This window comes from Oncorhynchus masou, chromosome 24, assembly GCF_036934945.1.
Source record: "Oncorhynchus masou masou isolate Uvic2021 chromosome 24, UVic_Omas_1.1, whole genome shotgun sequence".
Taxonomy (NCBI): domain Eukaryota; kingdom Metazoa; phylum Chordata; class Actinopteri; order Salmoniformes; family Salmonidae; genus Oncorhynchus; species Oncorhynchus masou.
The window spans coordinates 41,674,490-41,692,666 of record NC_088235.1 but is presented as its reverse complement, the minus strand read 5'-3'; the positions used below and the strand labels follow the sequence as shown (position 1 = coordinate 41,692,666).

Here is an 18,177-nt window from a genome sequence, read left to right as displayed (position 1 = left end):
TTCAACTCGGGATAACCGGTACCACGAAAGTGGCTCACCTTTTAGACAGGTACATTTTTATGGTAATGAATCCTTTAGAACTAACCCCGATTGATCCTGAATTAAGTGTCTGATTATTGGTTTAAAAAAAAAAGCAGCTACGTTTCTTGGGGTCCACACAAAAACATAAAACACAACAAGTAGCAACCACTAATACACTAAAATACAAGAACAGTCACACAAATTATAAATACAATAGACAAACAATACTACTAAATACTGTGTAGATTGTGTTTGTATGTCATGTCACAGTCCCTATTGTGCCATGATGTTTTTATTTTTTATGTAAAGGTACTTTTTCTGTTTGCTTGAGTAATTGGAGATGGGAGTTCTATGTGATTATGGCTCTGTTTAACACTGCATTCCCGTGAATTTGTTTTGGACTTACTCTGAAGAGACCCCTGGTGGCTTGTTTTGTGGGGCAAGTATGAGTGTCAGCTGTATGTTATTTGATAATGCATACAATCTAGAATTTATGACTAATATTTATAAAAAAAACTAGAAGATAAGCAGTTAATCTCTCAACCAGGAACAACTGGCATGCATGTTGTTGATGTTCTGTATGTGCAGTTAAGGGCAAGACGTGCTGCTCTGTTTTGAGACAGCTGCAGCTTTGCTCGGTCTTTCTTTGCTGCACTTGACCATATTACTGGACAGTAATCAAGTTGGGACAAGACCAGAGCAGAACCTGAACAACTAGTACAGTTGATTTGTTATAACAGACATCTTTACAACAACTTTGTCAATGTACCGTGACCATGATAATTGATCTTCCAATGTTATACCAATGAGTTTAGCTTCCTCAATTTGTTCAATGGTTACACCCATTATGCAAAACTCTGGTTTAGGTCTTCGAGAATGTTTTGAACCAAATACAATGCTTTTAGTTTTAGATGTACTTAAGACCAGTTTGTTATTAATCACCCACTCTGATACTGACTTAACATATTATTTTGAATTTCAGTGAGCTCACTGGCTTAGGGTGCTGACAAAAGTGTGGAATCATCCATATACATATTAATTCTAGCTTCGTGTAAGACCAGTGGCAAATCATTTGTAAATAAAATATAAAACATTAACAGCACAGCACACTGTACATATCTTATGTTAGAGAAGCTCCCATTGAAGAACACTGGGTTATATTGGATAAATAACTCCAACCATGTGATGGCAGTTTTTTCAATAACAATTTATGATCAATGACATCAGACTACACTGAAATCTAACAATGCAGCTCCAACTACAGTATCACCTTACAAAAAATATTGCCATTTTGAAACTGCAGTCTACTGTGGTATTTTGGATGCAGTAATTGCAGAATAACTGCAGTTATACTGCAAAATTACTTTAGTAAAAAATACTGTTCTTTTGGACGCAGTATTTGCAGCATACTGCACTCTGACTGCAATCTTTTTTTGTAAGGGTATCCATTTATTTTAACCAATCATCAGTCACCTGAGTCAGCGCAGTACACGTTGAGTACCCTTCTTTATTTATGCATGCTGAAAGTCAGTAGTTAACGTTTTCTCTGAAAAATGGTGTTGTATTTGGTCAAACACAATTCTCTCCATCAGTTACTAACAATTCTCAAACTGATTGGGCGGCTGTTAGAGCCAGCAAAGGATGCTTTAATTTTTTGTATGCAGGGGAATTACATTAGCTTCCTTCCACCCCTGTGGACACAAATTCCTTTAGGCTTTGGCTAAAGATATAGCAAATAGTGGTGGCAATACAGTCTGCCTCCATTATCCATAGTTGCCCATGGGCAACCCTAGGCTTTAGGCTTTGGCTAAAGATATAGCAAATAGGGGTGGCAATACAGTCTGCCTCCATTCTCCATAGTTGCCCATGGGCAACCCTAGGCTTTAGGCTTTGGCTAAATATATAGCAAATAGGGGTGGCAATACAGTCTGCCTCCATACTCCATAGTTGCCCATGGGCAACCCTGTTTGCTATATCTTTAGCCAAAGCCTAAAGGAATTTGTGTCCACAGTTGCATGAATAATTGAACAAATACTTCAGAGCTGCAAGTTCAGGATAAATTAAATCAGAACCCCTCCCTCTTGCAAAGATTGCTTCATCATCCCATTCATTTGAGTAAAACGGCTGATTCAAAAGTTGTATATTTGTGTGTTTTAAACATTTGTAATGTTAAATTACCTATCACGTTACACATTTAATGACCGAATGCATTTTAAACTTGACACAGTAAAGCTAGTGTATGACATAAAACATTAATTTTCTTAATATGGGTGTGAAGAAATGTGCTTGTGCATAGATAAGCATGCCAGAGAGTTAACAGTAGGCATGAACGATAAGTAATAAAATAAAGACGGCACTTCAACATTTCACAGCATAGTCTGCGGAATTTTCAAGAGCACTTGTCTTTATGTGGCACGGAGTCGCCCATAGGTTGATGTGTCAGCATTGTGGCAATGAACAGTTCAGCGTTCGTCAAGCCACTTGCGACATGCCCGCGCTCCTAAACCTGCTGGTGTACGCTTCGTGGTCGTTATAAAGTGGAGAGCGTTCGAGTTGCCTGCTGGAGGACAACGAGACTCCAAGATCCGCCAAAACGTGCCAGCAGAATGTCGCATTTGCCGATGTACGGTAGCTTATATGCATAATGTTTGCAATGCAAGCTACCGGTAGAAACGTTGTACAGTTGGCTAAACATATTGGTAAGTTAAGTAGTGCTCATGTATTTTTTTCTCCACCCAACGTAGGCCTACTAGAGAAGTTTGCTAACATTATTTTATCCCCTTTTCAACATTGAGAGTGTTTAATCACGATTCATGTTGACAAACATGATAACAGATCACATGCATATGGCAAGTTAGACAAGTTAACTTTCAGGGGATAAACTAGATGGCAATGCTATATTTGCTTGGCATCTAGTGGTGATGACAGTAGTCCGACAGTAGTCCGACTAACTTTATCAGGATGAGGATCAATGGATGTTTACTGATCATGAAAAGCATGCAGTTACTTGCCGTGCAACTGATGATAGAGCTAAATGTGGAATAATCGGAAATGTGTAGTCCTGACTACTATGCTCTTCAAGAGGTGATATTATTTAAAACCAAATAGTTATAACATTTATTTAACAATCCCTTAAACGGCACGTAGTTGTCATTGATTTTAGCAGCGCTGGGGTCTCTACAGATGAAGCCTGGGCTGGAATGTGAAGATGGTAGCCTGCTAGCTTTAGAAAACCCGAGGTAGAACTTGATTCAAACATAGTATACCGCTCTGGTCTGAATAGATAATCAGATCTGTACAAAGCCTGTAGAAGTGTTTAATAACAATCCCAGGAAACATATTGTATGAACATCATATAATCTCCCAATAAAATGCTCAGAATCTGTATCTGAAATGCACCCAGTATCTACTTTTGCTCTATGTTGAAATCCAGATCGTTCCCTACAATGTATGTAGATCTCAAAGGATTGGATATAGTAGCTTCACCTTGCCATATTGCTTACCTAGCGGTTGGAGTGTTCGTCGCTGGTTCGAATACCTGATCCAATAAGGTGAATAATCGGCCAATGTGCCCTTGAGCAAGGCACTTAACCCTAATTTGCCCCAATGGACCCGTACTACTATGGCTGACTCTGTAGAACAACACATTTCACTGCACCTATCTGGGGGAAGTGACAATAAAAACCTATTTATATATATTTTTATAATCCATGCACCCTTTGTACATAAAGTAGGCTAATTAATTTCAAGTACTTCTTGTTTTGTACATTCCTCAGCCAGTGCACACACCCAACAGACATTCATTCATCCAAGACCCTAAAATTCAGACAGCTATCAGTCCACATTGAGAGTCAACAACACAATGACTAGGTTTCCCAAACATCTCCGGTTCAAACTCCACCAGAGATACCTGTGCACCTACAGTACACACCTATCCCCACGCAAATACCACCTGGGAGCCAATAACTGTTAACACCCCACAATGCCATAGTAATTATATAACGATGGGACAACACCTACTGTACCGAACACCACTGATATGAGTCATGCCTGTGTTCTAAGAACACTTAATACTTGTGTTCCAGAGGTATGCACGTTTTTGACATTCATTGTGTTTGTACATTTCCTCAGACAATAGAGCAAGCGTAAAGAGTCAGCACTACTTGTTTCCACATCTTCCCACATATGAGTGAGGCAAGGGGGATGCTTTTGTGGACACAACTCATATACAGTATCAGGGTTGACCCCAACTCTGTACAGTATACCCCGGGAATAGCTAAGTCAGACTCCCCTTAGATATGTTGACATTACATGTTTTTCACTGACTCCTGCCTACATTCTCACACACACACACACACACGCAACGAACTGCCTACACACTGTCCCCTTTGGAGCATTACATAAACACGACAGATCCTGGAGTGAGGTGTGTTGATGCGGAAACCATGCGGTTGAACTTGTCAAAGAAGTTTTCACGTCACTGATATGACAGCTTAAGGGATGTGACGACTAGATCTTGTCATAAAGTGTGTGATGGATCATGGGACAGTTCTGCAGAGGAATCATAAATACAACAATGATTACATTTGATCTTACACACGTTTTATTACTCAATTACGTTTGGCAAAAGAAATGCCTCCAAAAATTAAGAGCCTTTTAAGGAAACCTTCCAAGTTGATATTTTCATACTGAATTAGGCTAAATGCTTTTATTTATTTCTACCCTTGGTAAACATCAGTTTGTCACTATTTCGTTATATATTTATTTATTTATGTACCACTTTGTTAAGATGTAACTATATAGTCCATGATATACTGTTGTTGTAAACAAGTCTGAATCATCATTGCACAAATGCCTGAATAGGAACACTGTAGAAAAGCAGTAGAAAATGAGACCGATACATAAGAAGAAAGGAACAAATACAAAGTATTATGCCTTGCTAAGAAATTTGTTCTGTTCATAACATTTTCAGTTAGATTGTTTCTGGATGAAGGATTGCTTTTGTTCTGGTTCTTCTCTCATCTGCAATGTATGCAGTAAAACTTGTACAACCAGCTGTTCTGCCATCAAAAAGCTTACCAGAATGATCTATCACAAAAGACAGACACCTGCCTGAATTTCCTGCCTCCTTCACATTACATCACCTGTTCTATCACAAAGGTTTAGAATCATCACTGGCTTCTAATCTCCACACCAATAACCAAATGACTTGATCATCATTTGAATGTTAAAGCTGTCGAGAGATTACTGGCCTCAGATTCCATCACAACAGTACACCTCAATACTTCACTTTGCAGACAGTTACATTTTTTATACAACTTTTTTCTGTTGTTGCCTGGCATAGTAATGCCCCGAAGACTTGACGTTTTAGACATATAGACAAAACATTGAAAGAATAACATCATTCACAATTCTCCATGGCCCATAAAATAGGAAATTTCACCTTGATCAATTCAGAACATGAGAATAGAAATAATGATTTTAGTACTTACAGTGACTACTACTCAAATGCTAAGGTGTCCTGGTATTGGTCCATCAGTGGCTATGAAAGTTGTAGGATGGACAGTTTTACTTTTCCAAAGCTTTCAGAAATACTTAGATTTGTTGTGACCCGAATAACTCATCTGGGGCTTGCATAAGAAAAATGATTTCAGTCCTGATTAAAAAAATTAAAAACCATCCTCAATAATAAGACTTAGTCTGAGAATGAGATCAAAGGTTATGTTTGATCCCCATCTTTGATGCCACTAGGTCAGTGTTTCCCCAAACGGTGGGTCGTGGACGATTCAGCTGATTCATTTTTTGGTCGCAGCCAGAACCAGTTACAAACAATTGTTCCCTTTACTTGGTTGGTCCAATTCCACAAGCTTTAGATCAGTCACAACATAGAAAAGTTTGTACACTACTGGGTTATTTCATTAGGGCACAATGTGACATTTTTTTTTAACTGACACTTAAATGGACAAGTCCAGCTGGTCTCTCCATTTTGGAACGTTTTCTTCCATTTCATGCATCACATGACCCAAGTGTCTCTTACAGTAGGTCCCCCAGCCCAGTAGCATCTCATCTTCTCAGGCCAGAAGGATAGGCTTCTCCTCATCTTTCTTCCCCAGCAGTGTACACAACATGGAGGAGGAGAAGAAACAGAATTCAACAGCGAAGCTGAGCTCAAACAGCTCCAGGTTGACGCTCAGTATCCACTCAAACACGGCCGCTGAGTGCTTGTACATGTATTCCTCCTGTACAAACAAGATTGCATCTGTTGTGGTCAGAGGTCAAGGAGGGAGAACTGTAGTTGTTAATAGTAACCCTATGCATATGTTCAAAGGAACGTCAAAGATGTTCAAACATTACTCATCAGTAAACAGACAAAACACACAGATAGGCAACCTCACTGTCAATGTTCTGGACGGTATCTTGTTGTTATCAAATACCACTACTACCTAGAACGTCCTGTGCCTTTCTGGGCCTGTGAGCATTTGCAAAGTTGAAGACGTATGGAAGAGGACACTCCTATTCTTACATATTTACTCTTGCATTGTGTCGTCTCTATAATTCTCCCGAGTGTATGCACACCGAGCATAATTTAATAGGTTCAGGGGTTATACGGTCAGGGTTCAGGGGTAAGGCTTATAGTGTTCATCAGAGCAAGTGAAAGGATACAGCCAATAGTGACAATGATTTGGACCGCAGTAGACATGACCCGTGCTGGGTAGAGGAACCACTCCATCCGGGTCAGAACACACTTCCCTGTGAGCACCGTGAGGAGCAGGCTGTAGAAACAGATACACAGGAAGCTTACCGCAGCCCCCAGGTAATGGGCCAGTGTTAGGTACTCAGGCTGGAGGAGAGAGGACAGGTTACAGTTAGTATTAGGTACCTTGGATAGAGGAGAGGCCTAAGACAAGGTTCCTTTTAACTATTCTAGCTGCAAATGACAAAGCCAAAGCACTTCTAAGAAACCATTATGCAACACAAGACTCCAATTCCTCAATGATGGATATGTTTGTGTTACAGAGAACATTCTAGGAACCTCTGCTGTCAAGCTCCTGCCTCTTCCTCTCTTTGGATTGGTGGATACATCTCGTTATTTTAATACTTTTTGTAATATTTGGTGAGAGGTGTTGATGTCAACCGCCTATATTCAATGGAAAGTGAGATGCTATGCTAGCCTCATGAATATCATAGACCGTCCTGAATTTCAACAGGGACAACTCCGATAAGTGTTTTTTCTCAAAGTTGCTAGGATGTCACGTGCATCACACTTATATCAGTACACTAGTAACAACCTAAGCATAATGAAACTTGTATTAGATCAAATAAGCCTCACGTATGAAAATAGCAACACATTTTTATCTTGACTAAATTTGACACTCATTGCCCCTATACAAAAATTCCTTACTTGCTTAATATACTGAACAAAAATATAAACGTAACATGTAAAGCGTTGGTCCAATGTTTTATGAGCTGAAATAAAAGATCCCAGAAATGTTCCATATGCACAAAAAGCTTATTTCTTTCAAATTTGGACCACAAATGTCTTTACATCCCTGTTCGTGAGCATTTCTTCTTTGCCAAAATAATCAATCCACTTGACAGGTGTGGCATATCAAGAAGCTGATTAAACTGCATGATCATTACACAGGTGCACCTTCTGCTGGGGGGGGGGGGGGGGGGGCAATAAAAGGCCACTCTAAAATGTGCAGTTTTGTCACACAAGACAATTACCACAGAAGTCTCAAGTTTTGAGGACGCATGTAATTGGCATGCTGACTGCAGGAATGTCCACCAGAGCTGTTGCCCGAGAATTGAATGTTCATTTTTCTATCATAAGCCACTCCAACGTCATTTTAAAGAATTTGTCAGTACGTCCAACTGGCCTCACAACCGCAGATTATGTGTAACCATGTCAGCCCAGAACCTCCACATCCGGCATCTTCACCTTCTGGATGCTGGGGCATATTTCTCTCTGTAATAAAGCCCTTTGTGGAGAAAAACTCATTCTGATCGGCTGGGCCTGGCTCCCAGGTGGGTGGGTCTATGCCCTCCCTGGCCCACCCATGGCTGCGCCCTTGCCCAGTCATGTGAAATCCATAGATTAGGGCCTAATGAATTTATTTAAATGGACTGATTTCCTTATATGAACTGTAACTCAGTAAAATACATTATTGCATGTTACGTTTATATTTTTGTTTAGTATAATTACTGATCTGCTTAACGTGGACAGATTTTGGGCGGAGTAAACCCTCTCGCTTTGCCTTTTCCTCTCTGTTCTGAATGTGTCTTTGTGGCAGCTCTAGAGACAAACGGAAAGGTTGTACCGTTCAACTTAATAGGTGTATGTATGATTCCCGGTCGCTAACTAAGGCAGTACGACCTTAAGGGCACAGGTCACGACATCTCCCATTTTTTGGCCTATACAGACTTTTGGTGTGTTCCTCTGCCCAGGTGTTGCTGATGCATGCCAGATCTTACAATGCCTGGATAGTTATCTTAAGTATCAGCTAACCACATCATAAATTCTAGCAATGGGCGGATTGGATTATGCTGAGCCGCAGGGCACACACCAGTCTATGGCCTGCAAAAGCGGTGAGGGAGGAGCTCCCTTCTCAGTAATCTATGCCACTCTGTCATGTTGTCAGCCAGGCAGCATGGTGTATTGTCCAGAAACATACTGTATATTTTATGGAAAATAGGAGATGTATGTTTGAATTTGGGCAGATTAAGCGTTTTTTCAATTTTGCATGTGAAAACACAGAATCCTACTCATTATTACATCACTTTTGTTTTGAGCCAACTTCGCCTCGGGCTTTGAATGTGGCACCTGGCTCACACCCGGGAGTTAGCCCGGTTCCAAAACGAATGGTGCAAAACACGCCTACCCGGGTGCCCGAGCCAGATTAATCGAATCCCCTCAATCTGTCAGACGATGACACAGTCGATGACATGGCACACAACCATTGGTTGATGCATGCAACGTCTGACCATGGGAACTGGCTGCATCACCACTTGGTATGGCAAATGCACCTCCCTCGACCGCAAAGTGCTATAGAGGGTGGCACTGGTGCCGACAGCCCAGTACATCACTGGGGCCGAACTCCCTGCCATCCACAACCTCTATACTGTCAGGCGGTGTCAGAGGAAAGCCCGAAAAATTGCCAAAGACTCCAACCACCCAGGCCATAGACTGTTCACTCTGCTACCGTCCGGCAAATGGTACCGGAGCAACGGCTCTCGGAACAATAGGCTCCAAGACAGCTTCTACCCACAAGCCAGTTAACAGTTAATTAAGTGGTTACCCGGATGATCTGCACTGACCCTATCTTGCACTGACTCTATGCACACTCACAAGACTATACACTCAGTGTCCAGTTTATTAGGTGCATCCATTTAGTACCGGGTCGGACCCCCTTTGCCCCCAGGACAGCCTGAATTCTTCGGGGCATGGAAACGTTGCTCTATTGGTATCAAGAGCCCTAACGGGTGCCAGAACAACATTCCCCACATCATTACACAACGGCCACCAGTCTATACCGTTGACACCAGGCAAGATGGGTCCACAGACTCATGCTGCTTTCCCCAAATCCTGACTCTGCCATCAGCATGACGCAACCTGAACTGGGATTCGTCGGACCAGGCAATGTTTTTCCACAATTGTCCAGTGTTGGTGTACCCACTGGAGCTTCTTCTGTGGTCTCTTCACACTTGCTCAATTGTCTGAGGAAATGTACAAACACAATTGGGGTGTTGACAGCTGATAGGAGTTGAATCTGGTGTGGTCGTCTGCTGCAATAGCCCATCCGTGACAAGGACCGATGAGTTGTGCATTCCGAGATGCCGTTCTGCACACCAGTTGTATTGCGCCGTTATTTGCCTGGTTATGACCCGCCTGTTAGCTTGAACGATTCTTGCCATTCTCTTTCGACCTCTTATCAACAAGCTCCTTTCGCCCACAGGACTGCCGGCGACTGGATGTTTTTCATTTGTCCCACAGTTCTCTGTAAACCCTAGACACTGTCGTGCCTGAAAAGCCCAGAAGGCCAGCCGTTTCTGAGATACTGGAATTGGCGAGCCTGGCATCGACGATCATACCATGCTGAATGTCGCTTAGGTCACTCGTTTTGCCCATTCCAACATTCAATCGAACTGTAACTGAATGCCTCAATGTTTGTCTGCCTGCTTTATACGTGACTCACTGTCTGTAGGAGCAAACCATTTTTGTGAACAGGGTGGTGTACATATACACACACACACACTACCACTCTCACATAAAACCCCCACACATTCACATACACACTCACTCACATACTCATTCCAACCACTACAATGAGCCCATCCTCCTATAGCTCCTCCCACCAGCCTCCACTGACAAACACACACACATACCGACACCAAACACACACACACACTTTTGCACTCATCATGTGCTGCTGTACTCTGTTCTTTATTTTATTCTTATTATTATCATCTATCCTGATAATTAGTCACTTAGGATAGATGATAACTGTACATATCTACTTCAAATACCTCGTACCCCTGCAACTTGAACTGGTTTTGGTCCTCCCTGTATATAGCTCCATTATTATTATTTTTCTTCTCTGCGTCGTTATGTACAGTGTAGCCAGCCGCAGAGGCCTAAGTCGCCTGTAAGTTACTTTGGATAAAAGTGTCTACTAAATGGCATATATTATATTTACTGTTTGTAATACATGAAGTACTAACATTGCAGTTCCCAGCCACGAAGGCCCCGACGGCTGCCACTCCACCAAACACCAGGGCGATTCTACTGAGCATGGAGTGGACACTGTTCCTCTCCAAGATGTGAGCATGGTGGAAGATACAGAACACCATAACTAAGGAGGAGAGAGTAAAAATATTGATATTATAATGCATCTATAACAGTATATTTGACCAAATGTTCATAAGATGTTTATTACATGTTTATACAATCGGTGCAACATTCAATCTGATCTAAAACGATGTGATTATATGATTATTATTCAATAACACAACAATGACAATCAACTCGTAATAACTTTTCTTTCTGGAAAAAAAAATTCTCTAGCAGGACAAGCAACACATTAGATATGAAATATGACGAGGGCCCTGTGCTTTGGTTAATCATGTCATATGACCTGGATTTGAACCTTCATTTTAAGCCTTTCCAGAAACAAGAATTCAACAAAAAATATAAACAATTGTCTGAGGATGGTGCTGGACCATCTGATATAAAAAAGAAAATGGGACAGTTTGATGAAAAAGCTTTATTTAAAAGGTTAAAATCCAGGTCATGTGACATGATTATCCAAAACACAGGGCCCTAAATATGACACACCAAACCCTTTTATATTTATTGTCATTTTTTGGTACGTTCACCACTTTTTCTCCTCAATTTTGTGGTATCCAATTGGTAGTTACAGTCTTGTCCCATTGCTGCAACTCCCGTACGGACTCGGGAGAGGCGATGGTCGAGAGCCGTGTGTCCCTGACACACAAACCCGCCAAGCCACACTGCTTCTTGACACACTGCCCATTTAACCCGGTAGCCAGCCACATCAATGTGTCGGAGAAAACATCGTACTCTTGGCGACCGTGTCAGCGCGCATTCGCCCAGCCCGCCACGGGAGTTGCTAGAGCGCGATTGGAGAAGGACTTCCTGGCTGGCCAAACCCAACCCTAACCCGTATGACGCCTCATGATTCTCCCATTACATTACAACATTATGAGCACATACTCGCGCACTCTCATCTTTGTGTCAGTATAGACATCTGCATAGTGCATAGAGATCCAGGTTGACTCGTGTATGTATAGAGTGGGTAATCTGCACAGTCACAGAGGTAATCTTACACAGAAATGAAGCAGCATTGATGGTGGCTGTGAACAAAGAGTTTTCTGGTGAGCTTGTTCCACTCGTGCTGCAACAAGGCCAAAGCATGTGTAAGAAACAATTATGTCAAACAATACTCCAATTCCCCAGTGACAGAAAACATTCTAGGAATGTCTGTTAAAAAGCTGACTAAGTGTTCTGATGTGAATGGAACAGAGTTAAAGTTCAAATTCTAATTCAATGTTAAATTCAATTTAAATTGATCAACTTAAAAATGAAAGTCTGTTTCAAAAAATGTATGTTCAGTAAGTATTTGTATTAATTTTTTACTGTAATTTCAATGATTTTCTTCACTTTCTTCACTGAGATTAAATTCTGTTAGTTGACCCCAGCCTTGGTATAGTGGTCTATGGTTACCTTATGGTGGGAACTTGACAACATGCCATAGTTGTATTGTTTCCGCAGGGGTTCCCGGGGGCCCTGAAGACAAAGGGGAAATAATCATGGTTGCAGACCTTCCTTTTATGTATAGTGTGTATACAGTATGCAGTGGTTTTCACCCTTGGTCTTGGAGGGCTACAGGGTGTGCAGGCGGTTGTTCCAACCCAATAGCAGCAACACACCCGATTCAACTAAGCAAGTTGATGATTAGTGGATTAATTTAATCAGGTGTGTTGGTGCAGGGATAAAACGAAGAGACTGGACACCCTGTCAATCTCCAGGACTTGTGTTGAACAATACTGCTTTATAAATATGCTTGTGTTACATTAAAGCAATGTATTTCATTGACATAGAATTGGCTGAGATAACCATTCACAATGGTCTGTAGGAATTCTCACAGACAGAGAACAACGTACCAGTTGTTGAGGGAACACACATGGTCATAGCTGTAAGCCAGGCCATACCTGAAACAACAACACAAACATACCCATTTGATATGATTGAAGTGCCTAATTATCTATGTTAGGGCGTATGTTTTTTCAATGTATAATATTGTACTAATATTGTAATAATTATTTTATGAGCATAATTATTTAAAGCTCATAAAGCTCCGCCTTATCTCAGTTCACTGGTCACGATGGCAACACCCACCCGTAGCACGTGCATCTCACTGATCATCCCTAAAGCCAACACCTCATTTGGGCGCCTTTCCTTCCAGTTCTCTGCTGCCTGTGACTGGAACGAATTGCAAAAATCACTGAAGTTGGAGACTTATTTCCCTCACCATCTTCAAACATCTGCTTCTGAGCAGCTAACCGATCGCTGCAGCTGTACATAGTCTATCGATAAATAGCCCACCCAATTTACCTACCTCATCCCCATATTGTTTATATTTATTTACTTTTCTGCTATTTTGCACACCAGTATCTCTACCTGCACATGACCATCTGATCATTTATCACTCCAGTGTTAATCTGCAAAATTGTATTTTTTCGCCTACCTCCTCATGCCTTTTGCACACAATGTATATAGACTCTTTTTTTTCTACTGTGTTATTGACTTGTTAATTGTTTACTCCATGTGTAACTGTGTTGTTGTCTGTTCACACTGCTATGCTTTATCTTGGCCAGGTCGCAGTTGTAAATGAGAACTTCAACTAGCCTACCTGGTTAAATAAAGGTGAAATAAAACATATGTTTTTATTTTTATGAGCATTTATATTTTGTCAAACTTAAATAACCTGTTCCCTTTGGCCTTTATACACATTGCTTACAGTACATGTGGTGAATCGGTCTTTTAGGAAATAACTGTTTACCTAATTCTTTACCTAGTAACTAATTACCTGTTTTCTTATTGGCCAATGCATTAATTGTATGCTTTATATGCTTTATTGAAACAGAAAGTGACAGTCAGTTCTAGTGTGGTTGCTGATGGTGTTCAATGTGGTTTGACCTTTAAAGCTGCTAAATAGTTATCCGTCTCCATCTAGGCTTTGCTCCTACAGAAAAGTCATCCATCCACTTGTACTCACACCCTCAACTTACAATATGATATACAGTACGCTCGCATAATAAAACACTGATAATCTTGAGAGGTACAATGGGTAACCAGGAACTGATGAGTGTGACTAAGCAAGAGTACACAGTTGGAGGTCATTAGAATATTATTAGTATGAAGGTTAAATAAAATGTCTCACAATGTATGAATCAGTGAAACAATTGGTTTATATTTTGCACGTTGTGAGGCGGGGTGGTGGCTCTGGCTCTACAGGTATTTTAAACGATAACTCAACCAAATAAAAATATTTAGTATCAGCATGGGACTTTCTTTCTGGAAAGTTTTGTTCAAGGTCAGCCCTAGCCACTAAGCAACATTTTATTTATTTAACCTTTATTTAACTAGGCAAGTCAGTTAAGAACTAATGCTAATTTACAATGATGGCCAACCAAAAGGCCTCCTGCGGGGACGGGGGATGGGCACAACATGGCAGCAGCACAACATGGTAGCAGTACAACATGGTAGCAGTACAAAACAGGTTACAAACATTATTGGGCACAGACAACACCACAAAGGGCAAGACGGTAAAGACAACAATACATCACGCAAAGCTGCCACAACTGATCCAGAGGCGGCGCTCCTAGTGGCTGGGGTCTTTAATGCAGGGACCCTTAAATCAGTTTTACCCAATTTCTATCAGCATGTTAAATGTGCAACCAGTGGGAAAAAAACTCTAAACCACCTTTACTCCACACACACACGTACAAAGCTCTCCCTCGCCCTCCATTTAGCAAATCTGACCATAATTCTATCCTCCTGATTCCAAGCAAAAATTAAAGCAGGAAGCACCAGTGACTCGGTCAGATGAAGCAGATGCTAAACAACAGGACTGTTTTGCTATCACAGACTGGAATATGTTCTGGGATTCTTCCGATGGCGTAGGAGTACACCACATCAGTCACTGGCTTCATCAATAAGTGCATCGATGACGTAGTCCCCACAGTAACTGTACATGCATACCCCAACCAGAAGCCATGGATTACAGGCAACATTCGCACTGAGGTAAAGGGTAGAGCTGCCGCTTTCAAGGTGTGTGACTCTAACCCGGAAGCTTATAAGAAATCCTGCTATGCCCTCCGACGAACCATCAAACAGGCAAAGCGTCAAAACAGGGCTAAGATTGAATCGTACTACACCGGCTCCGACTCTCGTCTTATATGGCAGGGCTTGCAAACTATTACAGACTACAAAGGGAAGCACAGCCGTGAGCTGGCCAATGACACGAGCCTACCAGACGAGCTAAATCACTTCTATGCTCGCTTCGGGGCAAGCGACAATGAGGCATGCCTGAGAGCATCAGCTGTTCCGGACAAATGTGTGATCACGCTCTACGTAGCCGATGACATTTTCAACATGTCCCTGTGCCCAAGAACACTAAGGCAACCTGCATTAATGACTACAGACCCATAGCACTCATGTCTGTAGCCATGAGGTGCTTTGAAAGGCTGGTAATGGCTCACAACAACACCATTATCTCAGAAACCCTAGACCCACTCCAATTTGCATACCGCCCAAACAGATCCACAGATGATGCAATCTCTATTGCACTCCACACTGCCCTTTCCCAACTGGGCAAAAGGAACACCTATGCGAGAATGCTATTCATTGACTACAGCTCAGCACTCAACACCATAGTATCCTCAAAGCTCATCACTAAGCTAAGGATCCTGGGACTAAACACCTCCCTCTGCAACTGGATCCTGGACTTCCTGATGGGCCGCCCCCAGCTGGTGAGGGTAGGTATCAACACATCTGCCACGCTGATCCTTAACACTGGGGCCCCTCGGGGATGTGTACTTAGTCCCCTCCTGTACTCCCTGTTCACCCACGACTGCATGGTGCCAGGACAAAAACCTCTCAGTCAATGTGAGCAAGACATGGGAGATGATTGTGGACTACAGGAAAAGGCGGGCCGAACAGGCCCCCATTAACATCGACGGGGCTGTAGTGGAGCGGGTCGAGAGTTTCAAGTTCCTTGGTGTCCACATCACCAACAAACTATCATGGTCCAAACATACCAAGACGGTCATGAAGAGGGCACAACAAAACCTTTTCCCCCTCAGGAAACTGAAAAGATTTGGCATGGGTCCCCAGATCCTCAAAAAGGTTCTACAGCTGCACCATCGAGAGCATCCTGACTGCTTGCATCACCGCCTGGTATGGCAACTGCTCGGCATCTGACCGTAAGGCACTACAGAGGGTAGTGCAAACGGCCCAGTACATCACTGGGGCCAAGCTTCCTGCCATCAAGGACCTATATAATAGGTGGTGTCAGAGAAAAGCCCATGAAATTGTCAGAGACTCCAGTCACCCAAGTTATAGACTGTTTTCTCTGCCTCTGGATGGCAAGCGGTGCCAGAGCACCAAGTCTAGGACCAAGAGGCTCCTCAAGACCTTCTACCCCCAAGCCATAAGACTGCTGAACAATTAATAACATCGCCAGCAGACAATTTACATTGACCCTCCCCCTCCCTTTTGTACACTGCTGCTACTCGCTGTTTGTTTGTTACCTATGCATAGTTACTTCACCCCCACCTACATGTACAGATTACCTCAACTAACCTGTACCCCACACACTGACTCAACACCGGTGCCCCTTGTATATAGCCTCATTATTGTTTTTCTTATTGTGTTACTTTTTTCTTATTACTTTTTATTTTAGTCTACTTGGTAAATATTTTCTTAACTCTTCTTGAACTGTACTGTTGGTTAAGGGCTAAAGTCTGCACTTGTTGTATTCGGCACATGTAACAAATAAAGTTTGACTTGATTTGATATACAGTTCATGTCACCTGTTTCCTCCCCTTCATCTACACTGATTGAAGTGGATTTAACAAGTGACATCAATAAAAGATCATAGCTCTCACCTGAATTCACCTGGTAAGTCTATGTCATGGAAAAAGTTCATGTTTTGTACACTCAGTGTAACATAAAATACTAATTTGAGTGTCCCGGATTCACGTTTACTAAATTACATCTAGTCTGTGAGACCAGGCTGAAGAGAAATCTAAGTCAATAAACTCAAGAACATGTTATTATTATCTTATAAAACATTAGAAGAAAATATAAATATAACTTACGTCACCCATGTGCCAATGAGAGACACCAAGGAGAGGGAGATGGGGAGTAGACTCCAGAGGACCATGTCTTGGTAGTTTAGTGAGAGCAGCAGCAGAAGTACAGTAGTGACGACCTGGGTCCAGACACGGTCTGCCTTTCTGGCACTTTGAAGATTTCTGTCTCTAGATTCCCCCACAGCAGAGTCAGTCACCCATAAACCTGACGCCTCATCGTAACTGTAGAATCCCAATAAGTATGTCCTGTTACCAAACTAGATCATTCAAGTATATCCAGCAGATTGACGTAGTACCAGTTTGTCTGTGTACCTTCCACCACCCAGGCAACATTCCTGCCATTTGAGAGCAGCAGAGGAAACTAAAGTTCTAACCAATATTGCCACTCCTTTTGGAAGGGAGTACCACCTTGTCCTGTCAGAGGACAGACGTGAGGAAACATGGGGTGGGCCCTCTCGACGCTATCTCCCTGTTTGTTTTAAATTACATAGCACACATTGTAGACTGCATAGCGGTCAAACTCTAGTTCCCCAGGGGCAGTGTGGAACTCTAGCCAACTATACGTTTCTTAGATTCCTTTACTGCACTTTAAACTATAACTTTCAGATTAGTTTAAAAATATGTGTTATTAAAGTTGTCCAGAAATCAAACTTTATGCTATGGTAAATTATGAGATTGAGTTGAAATAATTGGCCAACACAACTTGTGAAAGTAGAGAGAGAGAGAGAGAGAGAGAGAGAGAGAGAGAGAGAGAGAGAGAGAGAGAGAGAGAGAGAGAGAGAGAGAGAGAGAGAGAGAACTGTAGCTTTGTAGTAAATGGGCTGTCGAAGTTCTGCATTGAATGCAATGTCTTGTCATTCCTGTGTTTAACATCTTGTTGCAAATTCCGGAAACTATGGTGGCAAATTTGACAAAATGCATACCAAATTTAGAGATTATTATTTATGAAGCTTATCACACATATTCCCACTTCAGTGATCATTTACATAAAATACCTATATTTTGCTTTAGTAGCAGCAACAAAATCCCAATACATTCCATGCAAGAATTCTGATTTATGTTTATCATTGCATAGTCTGCAGAACCAAAAGTTAATTCATCTCAATAGTAGCTGGCTGTTCAGATGCCAATATTCGTACTTTCTATAAATGTATCTAGCTAGCTATATAGGTTGAATTCATGTTTATTTATTGTAATGACTATGAATATTTACTTAGTAAACGTACGATTAATGAACAGTGGAGCAATTGGAATCAA

At 41.7% G+C, this 18,177-nt stretch overlaps 1 protein-coding gene across 2 annotated transcripts; it reads right to left on the bottom strand.

Annotated features, from left to right (window-relative positions):
• Window positions 1-4,601: 4,601 nt before the first annotated feature.
• On the bottom strand, window positions 4,602-17,321 carry LOC135512196 (transmembrane protein 150A-like). 2 transcript variants are annotated; one of them, XM_064933936.1, is made up of 7 exons: window positions 16,927-17,319; window positions 12,706-12,753; window positions 12,266-12,328; window positions 11,869-11,936; window positions 10,744-10,874; window positions 6,685-6,862; window positions 4,602-6,280 (listed from the first exon to the last, which is right to left on the bottom strand). In XM_064933936.1, exons 1-7 carry the CDS (start codon window positions 16,989-16,991, stop codon window positions 6,093-6,095), a joined length of 741 nt encoding a protein of 246 aa, XP_064790008.1. In that variant the 5' UTR covers window positions 16,992-17,319; the 3' UTR covers window positions 4,602-6,092. The 2 variants fall into 2 exon arrangements, with proteins under 2 accessions (XP_064790008.1, XP_064790009.1); XM_064933937.1 differs by lacking the exon at window positions 12,706-12,753 and having other exon boundaries at window positions 16,927-17,321.
• Between the last annotated feature and the right edge of the window lie 856 nt (window positions 17,322-18,177).